Genomic DNA, 18,708 nt, shown 5'->3' with positions numbered 1-18,708 from the left:
CAAGAGCAGGGTTAGTAAAACCATTGGTTAGTTATTAAAACGTTTTTTATTAAAAAAAATTTCAGTATTTTACATGTTTTATTTACAATAGAGTTACATGACTAAAACCATTGCGCGCCTAGCTACTGAACGTGATGACGCAGCCATTGAACGTGATGGCGCAGCTATTGAACGTGATGACGCGTGTGGTGTGGTTGGAAAAAATGCCTACTAAATCGGTTCAAATTTTAATTAATTAAAAAAAATGTTTGTGACCGAACGAAAGGATATTTTTGAAAACTTTCTTCGGCAATATTGGTCTAAATTATGGCATGAATCGATTGGTACATTTTTCAAGTCGCTAAGTGGTCTGGTTGCCGAGATAGGGGCCAAAAACTGATTTTTTTCGAGGTTTTTTGGCTTTTCCGGGAAATCCATGAAAGAAACCCGGAATTTTTATGGCCTATGTTCATTCTCGTAACTTGCTTAACATAATTGTTTTTGGAACTAGTCATCGATATTGCTTCGTTGAGGAGGAGATACGACTTAAAGCCCGGACACACATTCATACATCCATACATTCATTCATCCATTCATTCATCCATCCATTCCCAGAAATGACGAGTTAATAAACGCAATTCTCCAGAATGGAAATTGCGCTAAAAATATACTTAGCAGTTTAATAAAGCTTGCTGGACACAATGGCAGATTCTGCACACGGCGCCAAGGGCGAGGTCTTGCTTCTGTTGCCTTCACACCTATCCCATTCAATACTATCCCATCCCATCCTATGCTATCCAATCCAATCCCATCCTATCCCACCCTATCCCACCTTATCCCATCCAATCCCACCCTATCCCATCCAATCCCATCCTATCCCATCCAATCCCACCCTATCCCATCCAATCCCACCCTATCCCACCCTATCCCACCTTATCCCATCCAATCCCACCCTATCCCATCCAATCCCACCCTATCCCATCCAATCCCATCCTATCCCACCTTATCCCACACTATCCCATCCTATCCTATTCAATCCCACCCTATCCCACCTTATCCAACCCTATCCCATCCAATCCCATCCTATCCCACCTTATCCCACACTATCCCATCCTATCCTATTCAATCCCACCCTATCCCACCTTATCCAACCCTATCCCATCCAATCCCATCCTATCCCACCTTATCCCACCCTATCCCATCCTATCCTATTAAATCCCATCCTATCCCACCCTATCCCCCCTCCCCCCCCCCCCCCCCGCCACCACCTATGATTGACGTCTGTCATTGTGTACAACATAAAAAACCACTGACACTGACAACAGTACATTTGTCATACACCAAACACTATCACCAGCCGCCAGATACACCCCCGTTATCTAACATCGATTCCGTTGATGTTTGGATCGATCATCGATCTTTCACTGACCCAGGCCCACGTGCCAGAAAAATGTCCTTCAGATGTCCTGCAGATGTCCTACCCTACTTAAAAGACAACCCAGACAGTGTTTACATATATATATATATATATATATATATATATATATATATATATATATATATATATATATATATATATATATATATATATATATATAAGCATTGTATGTAGCGGTGTCTACTTATGTATACGTGGGTATGTGAGTGTGTATGACTGAGAATATGAGGTAACGTATGAGTGTGTTTTGACTAATATCTAATTACCAATCTAATCAGTTACGCAATCAGTCTAGCCAGATAGCATCAGAAGTGATGAAGTCACGACCAGACAGTTTCGTTTCTTGTGTGACGGTTCGTGTTTTTAAATGTCTGACGGTTTGAGTTTTTAAATGTCTGACGGTTCGTGTTTTTAAATGTTTGACGGTTCGTGTTTTTAAATGTCATTGTCCACACAACCCCTATGGTGCCCTGGTCATTTTCTTATTCACATATCTTGGTTTTTACAATGCCGTTTTGAATCATTCTGATCAAACACCTGTATGATGGTTTCAGTAACTCAGCCCAGCAGTATGACGTGTCTACTAACACGCCTGTGACGCTTCAATTAGATTATAACACACCTGTATGACGTGTCAAGTTACTTAACACACCTGTATGACGTGTCCAGTAGATGTTAACACACATCTTGTATTTTTGTTAACAATTTTAAATCACTTTGTTTACATTTTAACAACAGCGGAAGCAACTTTTGTAAAAAAAAAAGTGACAGATTTAATAAAAGAGTTTAAATTTGGTTTTATAAAAATAATCTATCTGGCAATTTCTTTAATACCTCATTTGCACTCAACTTAAACACCTAACTTATTAGCGTAAATTATAGTTGATGAACTTAATTGAATTGTAGTTAAAACAGAGCATTACACATAAAAATAGACCTACTTAATTAAACTTGTTTTGAGTAACTATAGTTATGTATACTTTGGAAACAATATTTATTTAACAATATTTATTTAGCATTAATTAAACCAAATCGGAAGATTATCTGTACATTGCTGAAGTATTTTAAGAGGTATTTTATTTTTAGAGGGTTCGGGTTCGTGGTTTTTAGTTGTTTTAAACTTAAAATAAAAAAGTACTTTACATGGTTTCATAGTTTATCATGATGTGATTGCATATCGTGAAAAATGGTTGTTATCACGCTGCTGTACAAAACGTCGAGAACACTATATTTGTGAAAAATGGTTGTTATCACGCTTATGTACTTAACGTTGAGTACACAATAATTGCATTATTCTCAGGTCAGAGAAACCGAAATGTTCGACTTGACCAGTCTCATGATGCTTCTATAGTCAGGCTGTGGGGAGTGACTAAAAAGTAACATTGGAGTGGATCAAGCAACTTTTTCAACACCATATAAGAGCTGTACGGCGATTTAAAACTCTAAGTACATGACTTACATTAGGGAATATAAATGTAGCTGGACAAAGCGCTGACAACACTATCGCCTCATAAGCCGAAGTCACAAAAACGGATGAACTCTACTTCACCTGCCTTGGGTCCAAAAAGTGAACTTAATTTTTTTTATTACAGCGGTCTACAACTAAGCAAATACCGATTTAAAAAAAAAATGGAATGTGATGTTTTTATTAAAAGCAAAATTTTTTTTATCAATTATTACCCCCTTGCTAACATGGTTAAAAGGTTTCAGCCCAGCAATTATCCCTCTTGTCACCATGGTTACAAGATTTAAAACTGAACGAAGACCTCCGACCCCCATCCTCTCCCAGCCTACCCGACAAAGAGTTTACAATCAACACTCCACCCTATAACGTAGCTTGAACTGGGGATGGGGGGTGGGGGGGGAGGTGGTCACACAAAAGTCGGAGTGGAAACTTTAATAAACATTTCCAAGCTAAAATAATAAAACAAGCCAGTTTGTTAATTTTTATAAAAATATTTCTAATAAAAGATTCGTAGATAATCGCTATTCTGTCTATACTTATGCATGTATACATTAAGTATTTTCTCTGAATCATCAACATGGGGATAACATTTTATAGACGCAGTTACTTTCGATCATTACTTCTTAGCCATACCACCCTGAGCACCCCCCCCCCCAGATGAAAAAAGAAAGATGTATAATTTATATAGAAGATATTTACTTTAACCAATGTCAGTTCCCGGAAATTTAAGTGCGCCCCCACCCCACACAGTTTCAAGTGCCCAACCAGTGTTTCTTCCAGACTTTTTTCTCCGGAGGGGCACTTGATATTTTCGTGGGGGGGGGGGGGCATTTTCCTGGGGGACAGACACTGGTTAAAGTATATGTTTTTGATATAAATTCCATTTCGTTCGGGGGGGGGGTAGACTTTCTTCGGGAAGTGGGGGTGGAGCCCCCCTCAAAGAGATGCCTGGAAGAAATTCTGTGCCCAACCCCCCGGGGAGAAATCTCTTGAAGAAACACTGGAGTCTGATCTAGACAAAATGGACTACCTGTCCAGATCAAGACACTGCGTAGTTGTGTCTATTGCGACGGTTCTCACTTGATTGTTTTGAACCCTCCGACGTTAGCAGTTGTGTCTGTTTCAGCAGGCCAATGGTTCAACATTACATGCGTGTGTACTGTGACGTGTATGTATTGGTGGTCTGGGTGTTAGTAGATGTGTGGGTTGTGTGTTTGTTGCTGTGTTATAGGCGTGTATCTATTCTAGCGTGGTCAAGGGTGTAAGCTAGCGTGATCCTGGGTGTAAGCGGTCCTAGGTGTAAGCTAGCATGGTCCTTTGTGTAAGCTAGCGTGGTCCTTTGTGTAAGCTAGCGTGGTCCTTTGTGTAAGCTAGCGTGGTCCTTTGTGTAAGCTAGCGTGGTCCTTTGTGTAAGCTAGCGTGGTCCTTTGTGTAAGCTAGCGTGGTCCTTTGTGTAAGCTAGCGTGATCAGGGTTAAGCTAGCGCGGTCAATGGTGTAAGCTAGCGTGGTCCTTTGTGTAAGCTAGCGTGGTCCTTTGTGTAAGCTAGCGTGGTCCTTTGTATAAGCTAGCGTGATCAGGGTGTAAGCTAGCGCGGTCAAGGGTGTAAGCTAGCGTGGTCCTTTGTGTAAGCTAGCGTGGTCCTTTGTGTAAGCTAGCGTGGTCCTTTGTGTAAGCTAGCGTGGTCCTTTGTGTAAGCTAGCGTGGTCCTTTGTGTAAGCTAGCATGGCCATATGTGTAAGCTAGCGTGGTATTAGGTGTAAGCTAGCGTGGTCCTGCGTGTAAGCTAGTGTGGTCCTTGATGTAAGCTAGCGTGGTCCTGCGTGTAAGCTAGCGTGGTCGTTGATGTAAGCAAGCGTGGTCCTAGGTGTAATCTAGTGTGGTCCTGTGTGTAAGCTAGCGGAATCCTTGGTGTAATCTAGCGTGGTCCTGTGTGTAAACTAGCGTGGTCCTGGGTGTAAGCTAGCGTGCCCTATGTGTAAGCTAGCGCGTACGCCAACGGGTCTGAAAGCGTTCCTATGTGTGTATGCTAGTGCTGATGTGTATGCTAGTGTGCTGATGTGTGTATGCTATTGCTGATGTGTGTATGCTACCGTTCTTGTGTGTGTATGCTAGTGCTGATGTGTGTATGCTAGTGTTATGATGTGTGTATGCTAGTGTTCTGATGTGTGTATTCTACCGTTCTTGTGTGTGTATGCTAGTGCTGATGTGTGTATGCTAGTGTTCTGATGTTTGTACACTAGCGTGCTGATGTGTGTATGCTAGTGCTGATGTGAGTATGCTACCGTTCTTATGCTAACATTCTTATGTGTGTATACTGTACTTCTTTAAAATCAACACAAAACCAACAGCGTCACCGTATTTATTTATCGACCTTACACTACCCCTCACCTCACCCAACCCAATCCCTCACCAACCCCTCACCTCATCCAACCCAACCCCTCACCTCATCCAACCCAACCCCTCACCCATCCTTATACCTAATCCACTCATCCACCCCACCTACTCTAGCTCATCCATTCCCCATTTCCATCCCCACCCCCATCACTTACAGATCATTTATGACCACCCACCCCTTATCACCACCCACCCCTTATTACCATCTCTTCCCCATCTCCAACCAACCCCAACCAATCCCCCATCCCCACCCACACCATCCATTTATCCGCCATCCACTTCAGATTACAAAGACCAGTTACCTATCACGTGACCATTCCATTCATCCAACAACCTATGGTTCTCCCAACACGATGTATCGACACATCTGATTGGTGTGTCTACCGCAATAATTGTTTTTTAAAAAACTCACACTTTTGGGATCATGCAAATATGATACGAAACAAAACATGGGGCATTGATGACTTCATATAAATCCGGTACAACAATTGCATATATCACCTCTTCTGTTATATATATAGGGGTGTTTATTTCATAGGCACTGTCGTAATATAAAATTACTTGACGACACCAACCCTTTCATTCCATAATATAACACAGTATAATCAAAATGTAAAATCTGTACTCTATCCTTCCGAATTACAGGGTTACGATATCCGGTAATTAGAATGGATCTTTTAAAGCCTATGCAATGATTTGGTGTCGAGATGCAGTGGCGTAGGCAGGGGGGGGGGTAGGGGGTCATACCCCCCATAGACCCCTCGGTATATATATATAGTATGAGGGGGGTGTAAATCGAAAGTTTGAGGGAGGGGTGGTGCAAATCGAAAGTTTGTCCCCGGGTAAAAATTTGAACCCCCCCCCCCCCCCCATGAGACGATCCTGGCTACGCTACTGGCGAGATGCTAAGGGTGGTTGCTGTTGTTGTTGTTGTCGTATCAACGTTGATGTTGTTTGGTATCAGTCAGTTTTACCGAGCATAATTTAATAGCAAGAAATGCCTTTAAATGATATTTTAATTTAGGTTAACTTTAAATGATATTTTCATTTGGTTTAACTTTAAATGATATTTTAATTTAGGTTCAATTTACATGATATTTTAATGTTGGTTAAAATATCATTTCAATTGAACCTAAATTAAAATATTTAAAGTGAATTTAGGTTAAGGGTAAACGTGTGACTTCGGCTATGGATTGAATTAGGTTTGGGCGATACTTGCAAGGCTAATCTATAGGTCTAGCTCATTTATGTCCCCACCCACCCTCCTCTACCCCCACATATCACCACTTCACCTCCCCGCCCAAGTCTTGTCACCTGTGTTTCAAGAACCCCCCTCCCCTCCCCTCCCTACTCACCCATCCAAGCAATCGTGTACAGCTAATATCTCCACACACTAACAAAAAAAAAAATCATGATAAAAATACTTTCCACCGCCCCTCTCCCCACCTCCTTCACACAGCCTCGAACCCACGACTCTCCGTGTCTCCCCCCTGACACCACTACTGTGCCCACGCTGTCTGCGTTGTTTTATTTTTAAATTGTGTCAACTTCACGCCTGAGTGAGGACGACACCCACCACTGTGTCCGACCTTAGCAACATGGCCGCGATGTACTTGGATGCTGAACTCACATTTCAACTTGTCTGACCCGAAGGTAAGCGTCAGTGTAATGTCTTTAGCTTCTTGTACGTCCGTGTGTTCTAGGTGTGTGGTTTTACAATAACACGTTTAATTAAACAGGTTGATTCAGTAATTAAGTAGTTTAATTTAATTGCAGACGCGTAATTAAGACATTAAGTTTAACAGCAGACACGTAAAAACGACAACGAGATAATGTACACATTATATGTGATTCGAAATAGTGGAGAAATATTGATATAGTATATTCTTCATCTTAAAATCATTGCATTTCTTTAGAATAATTTTGTATTGATTGTTTTGCTTTAGCCTTCTTAAAATGACAGTAGATCTATACCTTAAAATACAAAGCATTTGAAATGCCTGTAAAAGTTTATTTTAATAACCTGCTTTTCCGACGTACAGTGTTGAATAGTCCAGAAACAGTTTTGCACACAGTAAAACTTTTTTTCTGTGTTAAATATATAGATCTGCTGTAATTTCAAACGCCTGCCTTTTAAAAAAATAGATCTACAGTCATTTCAATTGCATTGCATTTAAAAAACAAATTTAGAGACAGATATTATTAGACAGTCATGTTGCAGACATTATGTAGCAGATTAAGAAACAGACGTTATTACACACGTTTTATGTTACAGAGACGTTACTAAATTTAAACTTTGAACACATCGCGTACCAAAAATAAATCTAAGAATTTGTAGATAGAAACAACTGTGATTGTGATTGACGGAGTTCTCGACACTTTATCAATACAAATCACCATCGTCAAATGTTGGTTTTGGTTTGGTTTTTAAAAAAAAATGTAACTATAAACCCCAATTCTATTTTTAGAAATGGCTGCCAACGTCGGTGTCACCACACGTCTGCGAGCCAAAAAGGCCCGCGAGCTACTCGGTCGTCATGGCAACGCCGCCACCGGCAGCAACCTGAGCAGGCGGAAGTCCAAAGACGTCCTGGCCAACATTGACGAGGAGAACGCCGAGCTGGGCGCATGCGGCGCCGCCTACAACCGCCGCTCCTTCCCCCTGGAGCACGAGAGCGACGCGTGGAGCCGCGAGAACGACAAGACCTCCAAGACCGAGTCCACGGCCAAGCAGTTCAAGCAGGTTGTCGCCCTTTGTTGGTTTTACTTTGATTAGAGTTACGTTCTCTTGTCCTGCCGTGATCAGGGGTACCATGTAGAAGAATTGGTGGTTCAGTCCCTCATTTAGATCAGTGCTTCTTTCAGACTTTTTTCTTCCGGGGGGGGGGGGGGGAATTTTCGGGGTGGGGGGAAGGATGGACACTGGTAAAAGTATATATCTTCTATATAAATTGTATTTCATTCGAGAAGCTTAGGGGGTGTGGGAATGAGGGGGGAGGGGGTGTCGTGCTTTGAGAGAAAAAAAAGGGAGGCGGGGGTGTTGATCCCACGAACAGATGCCTGAAAGAAAGTGCTTAAATTACATATTTTCTTTTTTTCTTCATTCTTCATTGTAAGGAATATTGTAAGGGATCTCTCCCCCCCCCCCCCCCCAACACATTTAAGTATTACGTCAAGTTATACACAATATGTCCCCTTGAATTCAGCCTTTTCTTTTTGTATTTGTTTCTGTAGCCTTTATCCAACCAAGAACTATGTTTGGGTCCGAACTCTGGACCTTTGGAGTTAGCAGTCAGTAGCTCTCCTGCTCGACCATAAAACGTTTCATTTAGGTGTCGGCCATCTAAAATAGTTTGATTTTTTAAAAAAAATGAAAGTGAAATTTTCATTAAATCAGTGGTTCTTAATTTTTTTTGGAGGTACCGAACCCCACCAGTTTCATATGCGTATTCACCGAACCCTCCTTAATAGTTCTATCGTCCGCACTGACAAAATCCGGTCATGAGTCATATGAGTCAGGTGTGTGTCTTGACCTCCACCAAATCCCAGAGACTGACTCAACGGACCTTTGGGGTTCCATTGAGCCAAGGTTAAAAACCACTGCTCTAAACACATGTTTGTGTGTGACTGTGTTTGGGTGTTGCAAGCCTAGTTTTGTTCGTCTGTTCTTTTATTCCTCTCACCTACACACTGCCGTGTATCCGTGTAACACGTTGTTGTTCTCTCCCCTGTCCCGTGTAGAGGCGAACACTGAGCGAGCGAGGGGAGAACACCGCCCGGTACCCTCCTCTTGTGGGTCGTCAGCAGTCACACAGACCCCTGGACCAAGTCACCCCAGCTAAGTCAGGTAAGTCACCCCAGCTAAGTCAGGTAAGTCACCCCAGCTAAGTCAGGTAATACAAGTCATCCCAGCTAAGTCAGGTAATACAAGTCACCCCAGCTAAGTCATGTAATACAAGTCACCCCAGCTAAGTCAGGTAAGTCACCCCAGCTAAGTCATGTAATACAAGTCACCCCAGCTAAGTCAGGTAAGTCACCCCAGCTAAGTCATGTAATACAAGTCACCCCAGCTAAGTCAGGTAAGTCACCCCAGCTAAGTCATGTAATACAAGTCACCCCAGCTAAGTCAGGTAAGTCACCCCAGCTAAGTCATGTAATACAAGTCACCCCAGCTAAGTCAGGTAATACAAGTCAACCCAGCTAAGTCAGGTAATACAAGTCACCCCAGCTATGTCAGGTAAGTCACCCCAGCTATGTCAGGTAAGTCACCCCAGTTAAGTCAGGTAAGTCATCCCAGCTAAGTCAGGTAAGTCACCCCAGCTAAGTCAGGTAATACAAGTCATCCCAGCTAAGTCAGGTAATACAAGTCACCCCAGCTAAGTCAAGTAATACAAGTCACTTCAGTTAAGTCAGGTAATACAAGTCATCCCAGCTAAATCAGGTAATACAAGTCACCCCATCTAAGTCAGGTAATACAAGTCACCTCAGCTAAGTCAGGTAATACAAGTCACCCCATCTAAGTCAGGTAAGTCAGGTAATACAAGTCATCCCATCTAAGTCAGGTAATACAAGTCACCCCATCTAAGTCAGGTAAGTCAGGTAATACAAGTCATCCCATCTAAGTCAGGTAATACAAGTCACCTCATCTAAGTCAGGTAATACAAGTCACCTCATCTAAGTCAGGTAAGTCAGGTAATACAAGTCATCCCATCTAAATCAGGTAATACAAGTCACCCCATCTAAGTCAGGTAATACAAGTCACCCCATCTAAGTCAGGTAATACAAGTCACCTCATCTAAGTCAGGTAATACAAGTCATCCCATCTAAGTCAGGTAATACAAGTCACCCCATCTAAGTCAGGTAAGTCAGGTAATACAAGTCACCCCATCTAAGTCAGGTAATACAAGTCACCTCAGCTAAGTCAGGTAAGTCAGGTAATACAAGTCATCCCAGCTAAGTCATGTAATACAAGTCACCCCATCTAAGTCAGATAATACAAGTCACCCCAGCTAAGTCATGTAATACAAGTCACCCAATACAAGCCACACGAAGTCACTTCCACTAAGTCAGGTAATGAAATCTATTCCAGCTAAGTCATGTAATACAAGTTATCTTACACCTTATAACTAGTCCCATATAAATACAAATGAATCCCACGAGTGTCTCCACCGACATGAAGACTGCAGACAAGGAATCCACCCCCTTACAATAAGTGTTTTTTTCATTCTAGCATTTATTTCAAGACTTAGCACTATTGTCAGGCTCCCGAAGAAATATATAAACTAAGCACTAATTATATAACGCGTACATACTTTTTGTTTTGTTTTTCTAAATCCATGTTCAGGCAGACAGAAAAATGTCGAGGACAGACAAATCTACCAGACAGACTTTAACTCTCTGCAGGTTACAATGTCCACGCCAGGTAAGACCAACAGGAAGTTCTTGTCACTTGTGTCATTGTCACTACTTTCACTTCTCTCCTGGTCATTAGAAGTCCTTGTCATAAATGGACTTGATTGTTCAAAACTTTACACTTCTAAACTGTTCTTTCACTTCTAAACTTTTCAATTCCGAAGTTTTCACTATTACACTAGAAACTTCTGAACTTGTCACTTCTAAAGTTGTCACTTCTAAACTTGTTACTTCTAAAGTTGTCACTTTGAAAGTTGTCACATCTAAAGTTGTCACTTCTAAACTTTGTCACTTCTAAACTTTTCACTTTTGAACTTGCCACTTTTGAACTTGCCACTTTTGAACTTACCACATTTGAACTTAACACTTTTAAACTTGTCACTTCTGAACTTGTCACTTCTAAAGTTGTCACTTTGAAACTTGTCCGTCAAAACTTGTCACATCTGAACTTGTCAATTCTGAAAGAAAGACTTGTCTGTGAGATCTCTGATTTCTACAGTTGGAGTCTCCGCCTTCCCCATGGACACCGACATGGTCAGCGTGTGTGCACTGGCCGGAGACCGACGTCAGCTGCCGGAGGGTGTGTCAGACATTGACCAGTGTCCAGATTCTCTCAGCACCACGGTCTATTCTAAGGAGATAATGGAGTATTTGATGGTGAGGGGGGTTTGGTGGAAGGTCAGGGGTGTTGGGTGGAAGGTCAGGGGTGTTTGGTGAAAGGAAGGTCAGGGATATTTGGTGGAAGGTCAGGGGTGTTGGGTGGAAAGTCAGGGGTGTTTGGTGTTGTATGCATGTCTGGGATACTGCCTACTTGGTGTCAGTCGTGTTATATGGATGTTTGTTTTTATGCGGATATACGTGAGGCTTTCTATATGTCGGGGGGTGTATTCTTTAGGGAAGGGTTTATGTCTTTAGAGCAGGGGTGTTGTCTTTAGGGAAGGGTTTATGTCTTTAAAGCAGGGGTGTTGTCTTTAGACCAGGGGTGTTGTCTTTAGACCAGGGGTGTTGTCTTTAGGGCAGGGTGTTGTCTCTAATTGTTGCGGTTACCTACTGCCTGAGATAACCTGTCTCTTCCATTGACCACACACAAAGCACATGGAGACCAGGGGTGTTCTAGAACCAGGTTTCCTTAACAACAGTCCGGATGTGACGTCACGAATGAGGGGCGTGTTGATGGACTGGCTCCTACAGGTTCAGGTATTCATCACGTGTCTTTCATTTCTTTAATTAGATCAGACATTATTAACTAGGTATGGGTGCCTGTAGTGTACGTCCTAGTGGGAAAAGGGGGGGACGTAACATTTGCGTAAATTTGCTGATAGTTTTTTTAATGAATCAATACTTTTTGAAAAATGGTCGAGTCGGTAGAGCTCATGGTTGCTAAACCGAAAAAGTCGCGAGTTCGAACCCTCGGGCAGATGAGGCTCGTTAGCTGGGGGCAGCCACTCTTCTAGGAGAGACAACTCCAAAATCAAACAACCGCTGCCTTGCAGTTTGGACAAAGGCTATGGAAGCTAATCCAAAAAGAAAAGCAGGCTGAAATTTGAGTCAACGGCCTTAATGGCGCATAACCAGTTGACACGTATACTTAATTGTGTTGGAGGGGATCCCTTCCAACACTAAAATTAAGAACGAAGAAGAAAAAGAAGAAAAATGAACTTCAGAATTCAATTAAACAACAGTTTATTGCTTAATTACATCACCGAAACAACTGTTTGTCCAAGTCTCCTTGTGCGAATAATAGTGACCAGCCAGGATGAAACTCCAGTCATCACCTACGATGCAGTGTCATCATGTATAACAGTGTTCTGGTATATGGTTGTGTAAAGACTAGAGGTGTTCTAGCTTTGTATTTCTTAAAATTTCTTTATTCATCTCAGTTTTTCATAGTAGTTAGCAAATTCACATCCATAACTATATACATTCCCATCACTTCACCCCCCCCCCCCACCCCACCGTGCTGTGTATGAACTCCCACCACTTCCTGTCTCCCCCCCCCCACGGGCCTAGAACCACGAGGAGCTGAAGGACGACACCCTACACATGTGCGTGGACCTCATCGACCGTTTCCTCAGCATCATCAACGTCAAGATGCCCAAACTACAGCTGGTTGGCATCACGAGTCTACTTATTGCCTCAAAGTTCAGCGAGAGATTCGCACCAGAGGTCAGTTCTGTTGGTGTTTATGTGGGTGTTGTGTGGCCGGGGTCATGTCTGTTTGTGTTCATGTGGGTGTGTTGCCGACCCTAGGGTTAGGCTGTTGTGTTCATATTAGTGTTGTGTTGCCGGGGTCAGTTCAGTAGGTGTTTATGTGGGTGTTGTGTTGCCGGGGTCAGTTCATTAGGTGTTTTTGTGGGTGTTGTGTTGCCGGGGTCAGTTCAGTAGGTGTTCATGTGGGTGTTGTCGCGCTAGTGGTCATTTATCTGGTGCTATTCGTGAATACTCCCCCCTCCCTTTTCTTATATGTTAAATTAATAGTGCTCATTTTGGAAAAAAAGGTGTTGCTTCTAAACGTGCAGTTACATAATATATAGTTGAACTTCTTATATGTTAAGGAGCGCTAAATTTGCATGACGACTTTTAGAAAAAAATGTTCTGTTTTCACTAAATTACGACCTTGAAAAAAAACAACTGTTTTGCTCCATAACACTTTCTTGTAACTAAAAATAGATTGTATCCCAGCTTGCAACATTGTTACTAAAAATAGATTGTCCCAGCTCGCAATATTGTTACTAAAAATAGATGACCTATCCCAGATCACCACCCTGTGTTACCTGACAGACAACACCTACGTCAAGGACCAGGTGCTCAGCTACGAGAGGTACATCCTGCAGACCCTCAGGTTCGACCTGACGCGACCTGTCTGTGTCACCTTCTTAGACAGGTATCTGCAGGTTCACCAGCATCCTAAGGAGGTAACTACCAAGGGTAGTATGGTGTGGGGGTCAAGTGGGCGTGGGGTTAACTGGGCCTGGGGGTACTGGGCGTGGGGGTAACTGGGCGTGGGGGTAAAGTTGGCGTGGGGGTAACTGGGCGTGGGGGTAAAGTGGGCGTGGGGGTAACTGGGCGTGGGGGTAACTGGGCGTGGGGGTGACTGGGCGTGGGGGTGACTGGGCGTGGGGGTAAAGTGGGCGTGGGGGTGACTGGGCGTGGGGGTAAAGTGGGCGTGGGGGTAACTGGGCGTGGGGGTAACTGGGCGTGGGGGTGACTGGGCGTGGGGGTGACTGGGCGTGGGGGTAAAGTGGGCGTGGGGGTAACTGGGCGTGGGGGTAACTGGGCGTGGGGGTGACTGGGCGTGGGGGTGACTGGGCGTATTGGTGACTTGGCGTGGGGGTGACTTGGCGTGGGGGTGACTGGGCGTGGGGGTGACTGGGCGTGGGGGTGACTGGGCGTGGGGGTGACTGGGCGTGGGGGTGACTGGGCGTGGGGGTGACTGGGCGTGGGGGTGACTGGGCGTGGGGGTGACTGGGCGTGGGGGTGACTGGGCGTGGGGGTGACTGGGCGTGGGGGTGACTGGGCGTGGGGGTGACTGGGCGTGGGGGTGACTGGGCGTGGGGGTGACTTGGCTTGGGGATAACTGGGCATTTGGCATGGGGGTAACGCGGTGTTAACCAAAGGGGTACCTTGACATGGAAATGACTGGACATGCAGGTAACAGGGCATGGGGGCTACCGGGCATGTGGGTCATAAGGCATGGGGGTAACTTGTCATGAGGATATCTGGGCATGGGGAAAAAAGCATGCATATGTGTAAATAGGCATAAAAAATCTGGGCATTAGGGTAGGTGGTCACGGATATAAGAGCTCATGAAAATAACCAAACTAAGTTAAAATTGGAATGAAGACAACATACAGCTCCTTTTTCTCCTCCCCTCCCCCCCCCCCACCAGGTGGAGTACCAGGCCAGGTACGTGCTGGACCTCAGCGTGTCCAGCATCCACATGGTGCCCGTGCTGCCCTCTCTGAAGGCGGCCAGTGCCCTCTTCCTGGCCAGGCGGATCTGGCTGGATACGGTCGTCACGTGGACGCCGGACTTGGAGTTCTACACCAGCTACACTGGGGAGGACCTGCAGGACACCGTCACGGAGTTGGCCATCATCCTGGTCAAGGCACCCAGCTCCAAGTTCCAGGTGAGTTGGTGTCAAGTTCCAGGTGAGTTGGTGTCAAGTTCCAGGTGAGTGGGTGTCAAGTTCCAGGTGAGTTGGTGTCAAGTTCCAGGTGAGTTGGTGTCAAGTTCCAGGTGAGTTGGTGTCAAGTTCCAGGTGAGTTGGTGTCAAGTTCCAGGTGAGTTGGTGTCAAGTTCCAGGTGAGTGGGTGTCAAGTTCCAGGTGAGTTGGTGTCAAGTTCCAGGTGAGTTGGTGTCAAGTTCCAGGTGAGTTGGTGTCAAGTTCCAGGTGAGTTGGTGTCAAGTTCCAGGTGAGTTGGTGTCAAGTTCCAGGTGAGTGGGTGTCAAGTTCCAGGTGAGTTGGTGTCAAGTTCCAGGTGAGTTGGTGTCAAGTTCCAGGTGAGTTGGTGTCAAGTTCCAGGTGAGTTGGTGTCAAGTTCCAGGTGAGTTGGTGTCAAGTTCCAGGTGAGTTGGTGTCAAGTTCCAGGTGAGTTGGTGTCAAGTTCCAGGTGTGTTGGTGGACAATGACAAGTTCCAGGTGAGTTGGTGGACAATGTCAAGTTTCAGGTGGGTTGGTGGACAATGTCTGACAAGTTTCAGGTGGGTTGTCGGACAATGTCTGACAAGTTCCAGGTGGGTTGGTGTCAAGTTCCAGGTGAGTGGGTGTCAAGTTCCAGGTGAGTTGGTGTCAAGTTCCAGGTGTGTTGGTGGACAATGACAAGTTCCAGGTGAGTTGGTGGACAATGTCAAGTTTCAGGTGGGTTGGTGGACAATGTCTGACAAGTTTCAGGTGAGTTGGTGGATAATGTCAAGTTACAGGTGGGTTGGTGGACAATGTCTGACAAGTTCCAGGTGAGTTGGTGGACAATGACAAATTCCAGGTGAGTTGGTGGACAATGACAAGTTCCAGGTGGGTTGGTGGACAATGTCTGACAAGTTCCAGGTGAGTTGGTGGACAATGACAAATTCCAGGTGAGTTGGTGGACAATGTCTGAAAAGTTCCAGGTGAGTTGGTGGACAATGTCTAGGTGGTGAACATCCTTGTCAAGGCGCCCAGTTCCAGATTTCAGGTGAGTTATTCAACACTGTAATGGAGTAAGTCATTATTCTCACCAAATAAAGCCAATTTTAAAGTTCCAATTAAGCTGTAGGACATTGTATGGACTCCTAACCAGAGTCTGTCGATAAGTAACTACGTGTCTTTTTCACGAGACACCTGAACAATTTGCAACAAAAAAGTGCAACTGTTTTCCTCTGATGTATTCTTGTGTATCTTTAAAAATAAACCGGGAGTGATCTCCCCTAAACTTTCTCGAATATTCTTATATAAAATAACAGGGGATGGGAACTCGGGCTATAGACATGATTTTTAATCCATTTTAAATACTTAAAGTTTTAAAAATAGAATAAAATCTCGTAGACAAATTAATTGCACACCAAGTGAACGCGAATAAAAAAGCGCATAATAGTGCGCAATATTATTAGTACTTTTAAAATTTACATTAGTTTTTTGAGAAATCGGAAGTAGCGTAAATAAGTACTTCCGGTCAACGAAAAATTCTCAAAATTTGACAGAAGGTAGAGAATTAGATCTTTTACTTACATATCATATATACGAGAAAGTAAAAACGTGCATTTTTGTAAAATACTTTTTACTTTCTCGTATATACGTAGTATAGAGAAAGTATTGTAATCGTGCAAAAAAAAAAAAATCGAGATTTTTACAAATCTCGACGTTTTACACCTCACTGATACGGAAAAACATAATTTTGCAATCTTGTCCGTATGTCTGTGTGTGTGTGTGTCTGTCTGTCTGTCTGTCTGTCCGTGTGTAAACACGATAACTTGAGTACCGTTACAGCTAGGTTGATGAAATTTCATATATAAGTATTTTATCAAAATCGTAGATCCGTATCAACTTTTGAGCGATTTCCGACAACCGGAAGTGGTACTTTTTCTACTTTGAATTTTTCAAAAGCCTATAACTTGAGTACTATTTCAGATAGATAAATGAAATTTCACATGTAAGTAAAAGATCTAATTCTCTACCTTCTGTTAAATTTTGAGTAATTTCCGTTGACAGGAAGTAGTAATTTACGCTACTTCCGATTTCTCAAAAAACTAATGTAAATTTTAAAAGTACTAATAATATTGCGCACTATTATGCGCTTTTTTATTTCGCGTTCACTTGGAGTGCAATTAATTTGTCTACGAGATTTTATTCTATTTTTAAAACTTTAAGTATTTAAAATGGATTAAAAATCATGTCTATAGCCCGAGTTCCCATCCCCTGTAATTTTATATAAAAATATTTGAGAAAGTTTAGGGGAGATCACTCCCGGTTTATTTATTATATCTTTGAATCAGGAAGTTAAGTTTTACCTGAAAGACGTCATAGTATCGATGGCCTTGCTTTATTTAAAATGTCCCCTATGTTCTCGTTTAAGTTGTCTAATATTTGACATTATTGTTTTCTCACTCACGCCCAGGGAGCCAGGAACAAATACAACACAGAAGAACATCTTTTCATCAGCCGCTACGACCACGTCAGGGCGCAGATGATAGCCAAGATGGCCTGTTAGATTTATCTCTGGGCAAGTCAGGTTGAACTTTGGCCAATCTTGGCCATCTGGCATGTTAGGTTAATCCCGGGACTATCTAGCATTTAGCTTAACCTCTGGACCATGTTAGGTTAACTTCTGGACAATCAGCCATGTCATGCTGACCTCTGGATAATCTGGCATATTAGGTTGACCTCTGGATAATCTGGCATGTCATGCTGACCTCTGGAAAATCTGGCATGTCATGCTGACCTCTGACACCTGGCTTCTCGTCAGACCGGAAAGAACTCCCAACCTCCAGCTCCGTCTTTCAAAAAATTACTAGTCAACGTGTACAAACTGTCATGTAATTGTAACATCATAAACTGTGATGTAATTGTAACTTTACCCGTAATGCCTTCTTTGTGAATTTCTCCAAGTCAATTCAATGTTTTGATCGAGCAGCCAAAACAATTGTCTGCACGTTCACACCCCCACGTCTACGTCATAACACGCTGACCATTGTGTGGAAACAAACCATACTGTACATATGACATATGACCACCTTGCTGTAAAGTATTTAAAAATTCACTTCTTTTTCAAACCTAACAATGGTGTTTGTTTTTTCTTCATTTGAAAACCGCACGAATCTGTAAGGTGAGGGAACATTTGTGGGGGGGGGGGGGGGGGGGGGGGGGGGAGGGCGGCGACGACTGTTGTACTAAATTAATTTGTGACATGCTTTAATCAACTTTGTAGGCCTACTTACATTTTATAGTTTTTTAAATCATTTTGTATCATTTTTTTGCCTCAGACATGAAATTTACATCGTGTTCTTTTTAGCATTACACTTTTCAACATCGGCTTGAGTAAACTGATACAGATTTACAACAGTAATACTTTTTTTTATTCCAACGTAGCGTGTGAGAAAGTTTCTAGGTGGGGTACAATGTTTTTTTTTAATTGCTTGTGGTTTTTAAATCAATGGATAGCTATTTAATTTAATTGTCCTAATATTTTCCAAATGAACATTAACAGTACAGCTTTTAGTTGGTTTTTTTCATTCTCAGTTATGTTTAAGATAAAATATTTATTTTTGAAAAGTAAATAAAAACCACTGGGAGTTTTGTGCATTACAAGGGAAACAATCGATATTTTGCACAAGTAGGCGTTTATATTATTTCCCCTTACCTATATAACTGGATTTGTATTTGTCATGGGATACAACCGATAGATTGTATTAACACTGTTTCAGTTGTTTCCCTTTAGTAATAAGATGGTAAACATAACTAGATAGTAAAATACGCAATAAATTTAATGCAATATAAACAGTATTAAATACCTAACTTTTAAAGTAAAACCTGAATGTTGTAA

General features: G+C 42.9%; 1 protein-coding gene across 1 annotated transcript; it reads left to right on the top strand.

Moving 5' to 3' along the window:
• The first annotated feature begins 6,827 nt into the window (after positions 1-6,827).
• On the top strand, positions 6,828-17,933 carry LOC131931276 (G2/mitotic-specific cyclin-B). The gene is made up of 10 exons (XM_059288018.1): positions 6,828-6,931; positions 7,747-8,021; positions 9,020-9,125; positions 10,623-10,700; positions 11,190-11,347; positions 11,783-11,887; positions 12,701-12,856; positions 13,447-13,605; positions 14,580-14,819; positions 17,284-17,933. The coding sequence occupies exons 2-10, from the start codon at positions 7,749-7,751 to the stop codon at positions 17,374-17,376; spliced, it is 1,368 nt and encodes a 455-aa protein (XP_059144001.1). The 5' UTR covers positions 6,828-6,931; positions 7,747-7,748; the 3' UTR covers positions 17,377-17,933.
• Positions 17,934-18,708: the final 775 nt, after the last annotated feature.

Source organism: Physella acuta, unplaced genomic scaffold (assembly GCF_028476545.2).
Source record: "Physella acuta isolate Inbredline_101_S28 unplaced genomic scaffold, ASM2847654v3 ptg001935l, whole genome shotgun sequence".
In the NCBI taxonomy this organism is placed as follows: Eukaryota; Metazoa; Mollusca; class Gastropoda; family Physidae; genus Physella; species Physella acuta.
The sequence above is the reverse complement of the archived record's forward strand: the minus strand, read 5'-3'. Positions and strand labels throughout refer to the sequence as shown.

What these genes read in the sequence shown, in the direction of transcription:
- LOC131931276 (XM_059288018.1), top strand. Translation starts at nt 7,749, where the DNA reads ATGGCTGCCAACGTCGGTGTCACCACACGTCTGCGAGCCAAAAAGGCC. An exon ending in GGTTACAATGTCCACGCCAG is followed by an intron (nt 10,701 to 11,189) that starts GTAAGACCAACA and finishes TGATTTCTACAG; the next exon opens with TTGGAGTCTCCGCCTTCCCC. An exon ending in CACCCAGCTCCAAGTTCCAG is followed by an intron (nt 14,820 to 17,283) that starts GTGAGTTGGTGT and finishes ACTCACGCCCAG; the next exon opens with GGAGCCAGGAACAAATACAA.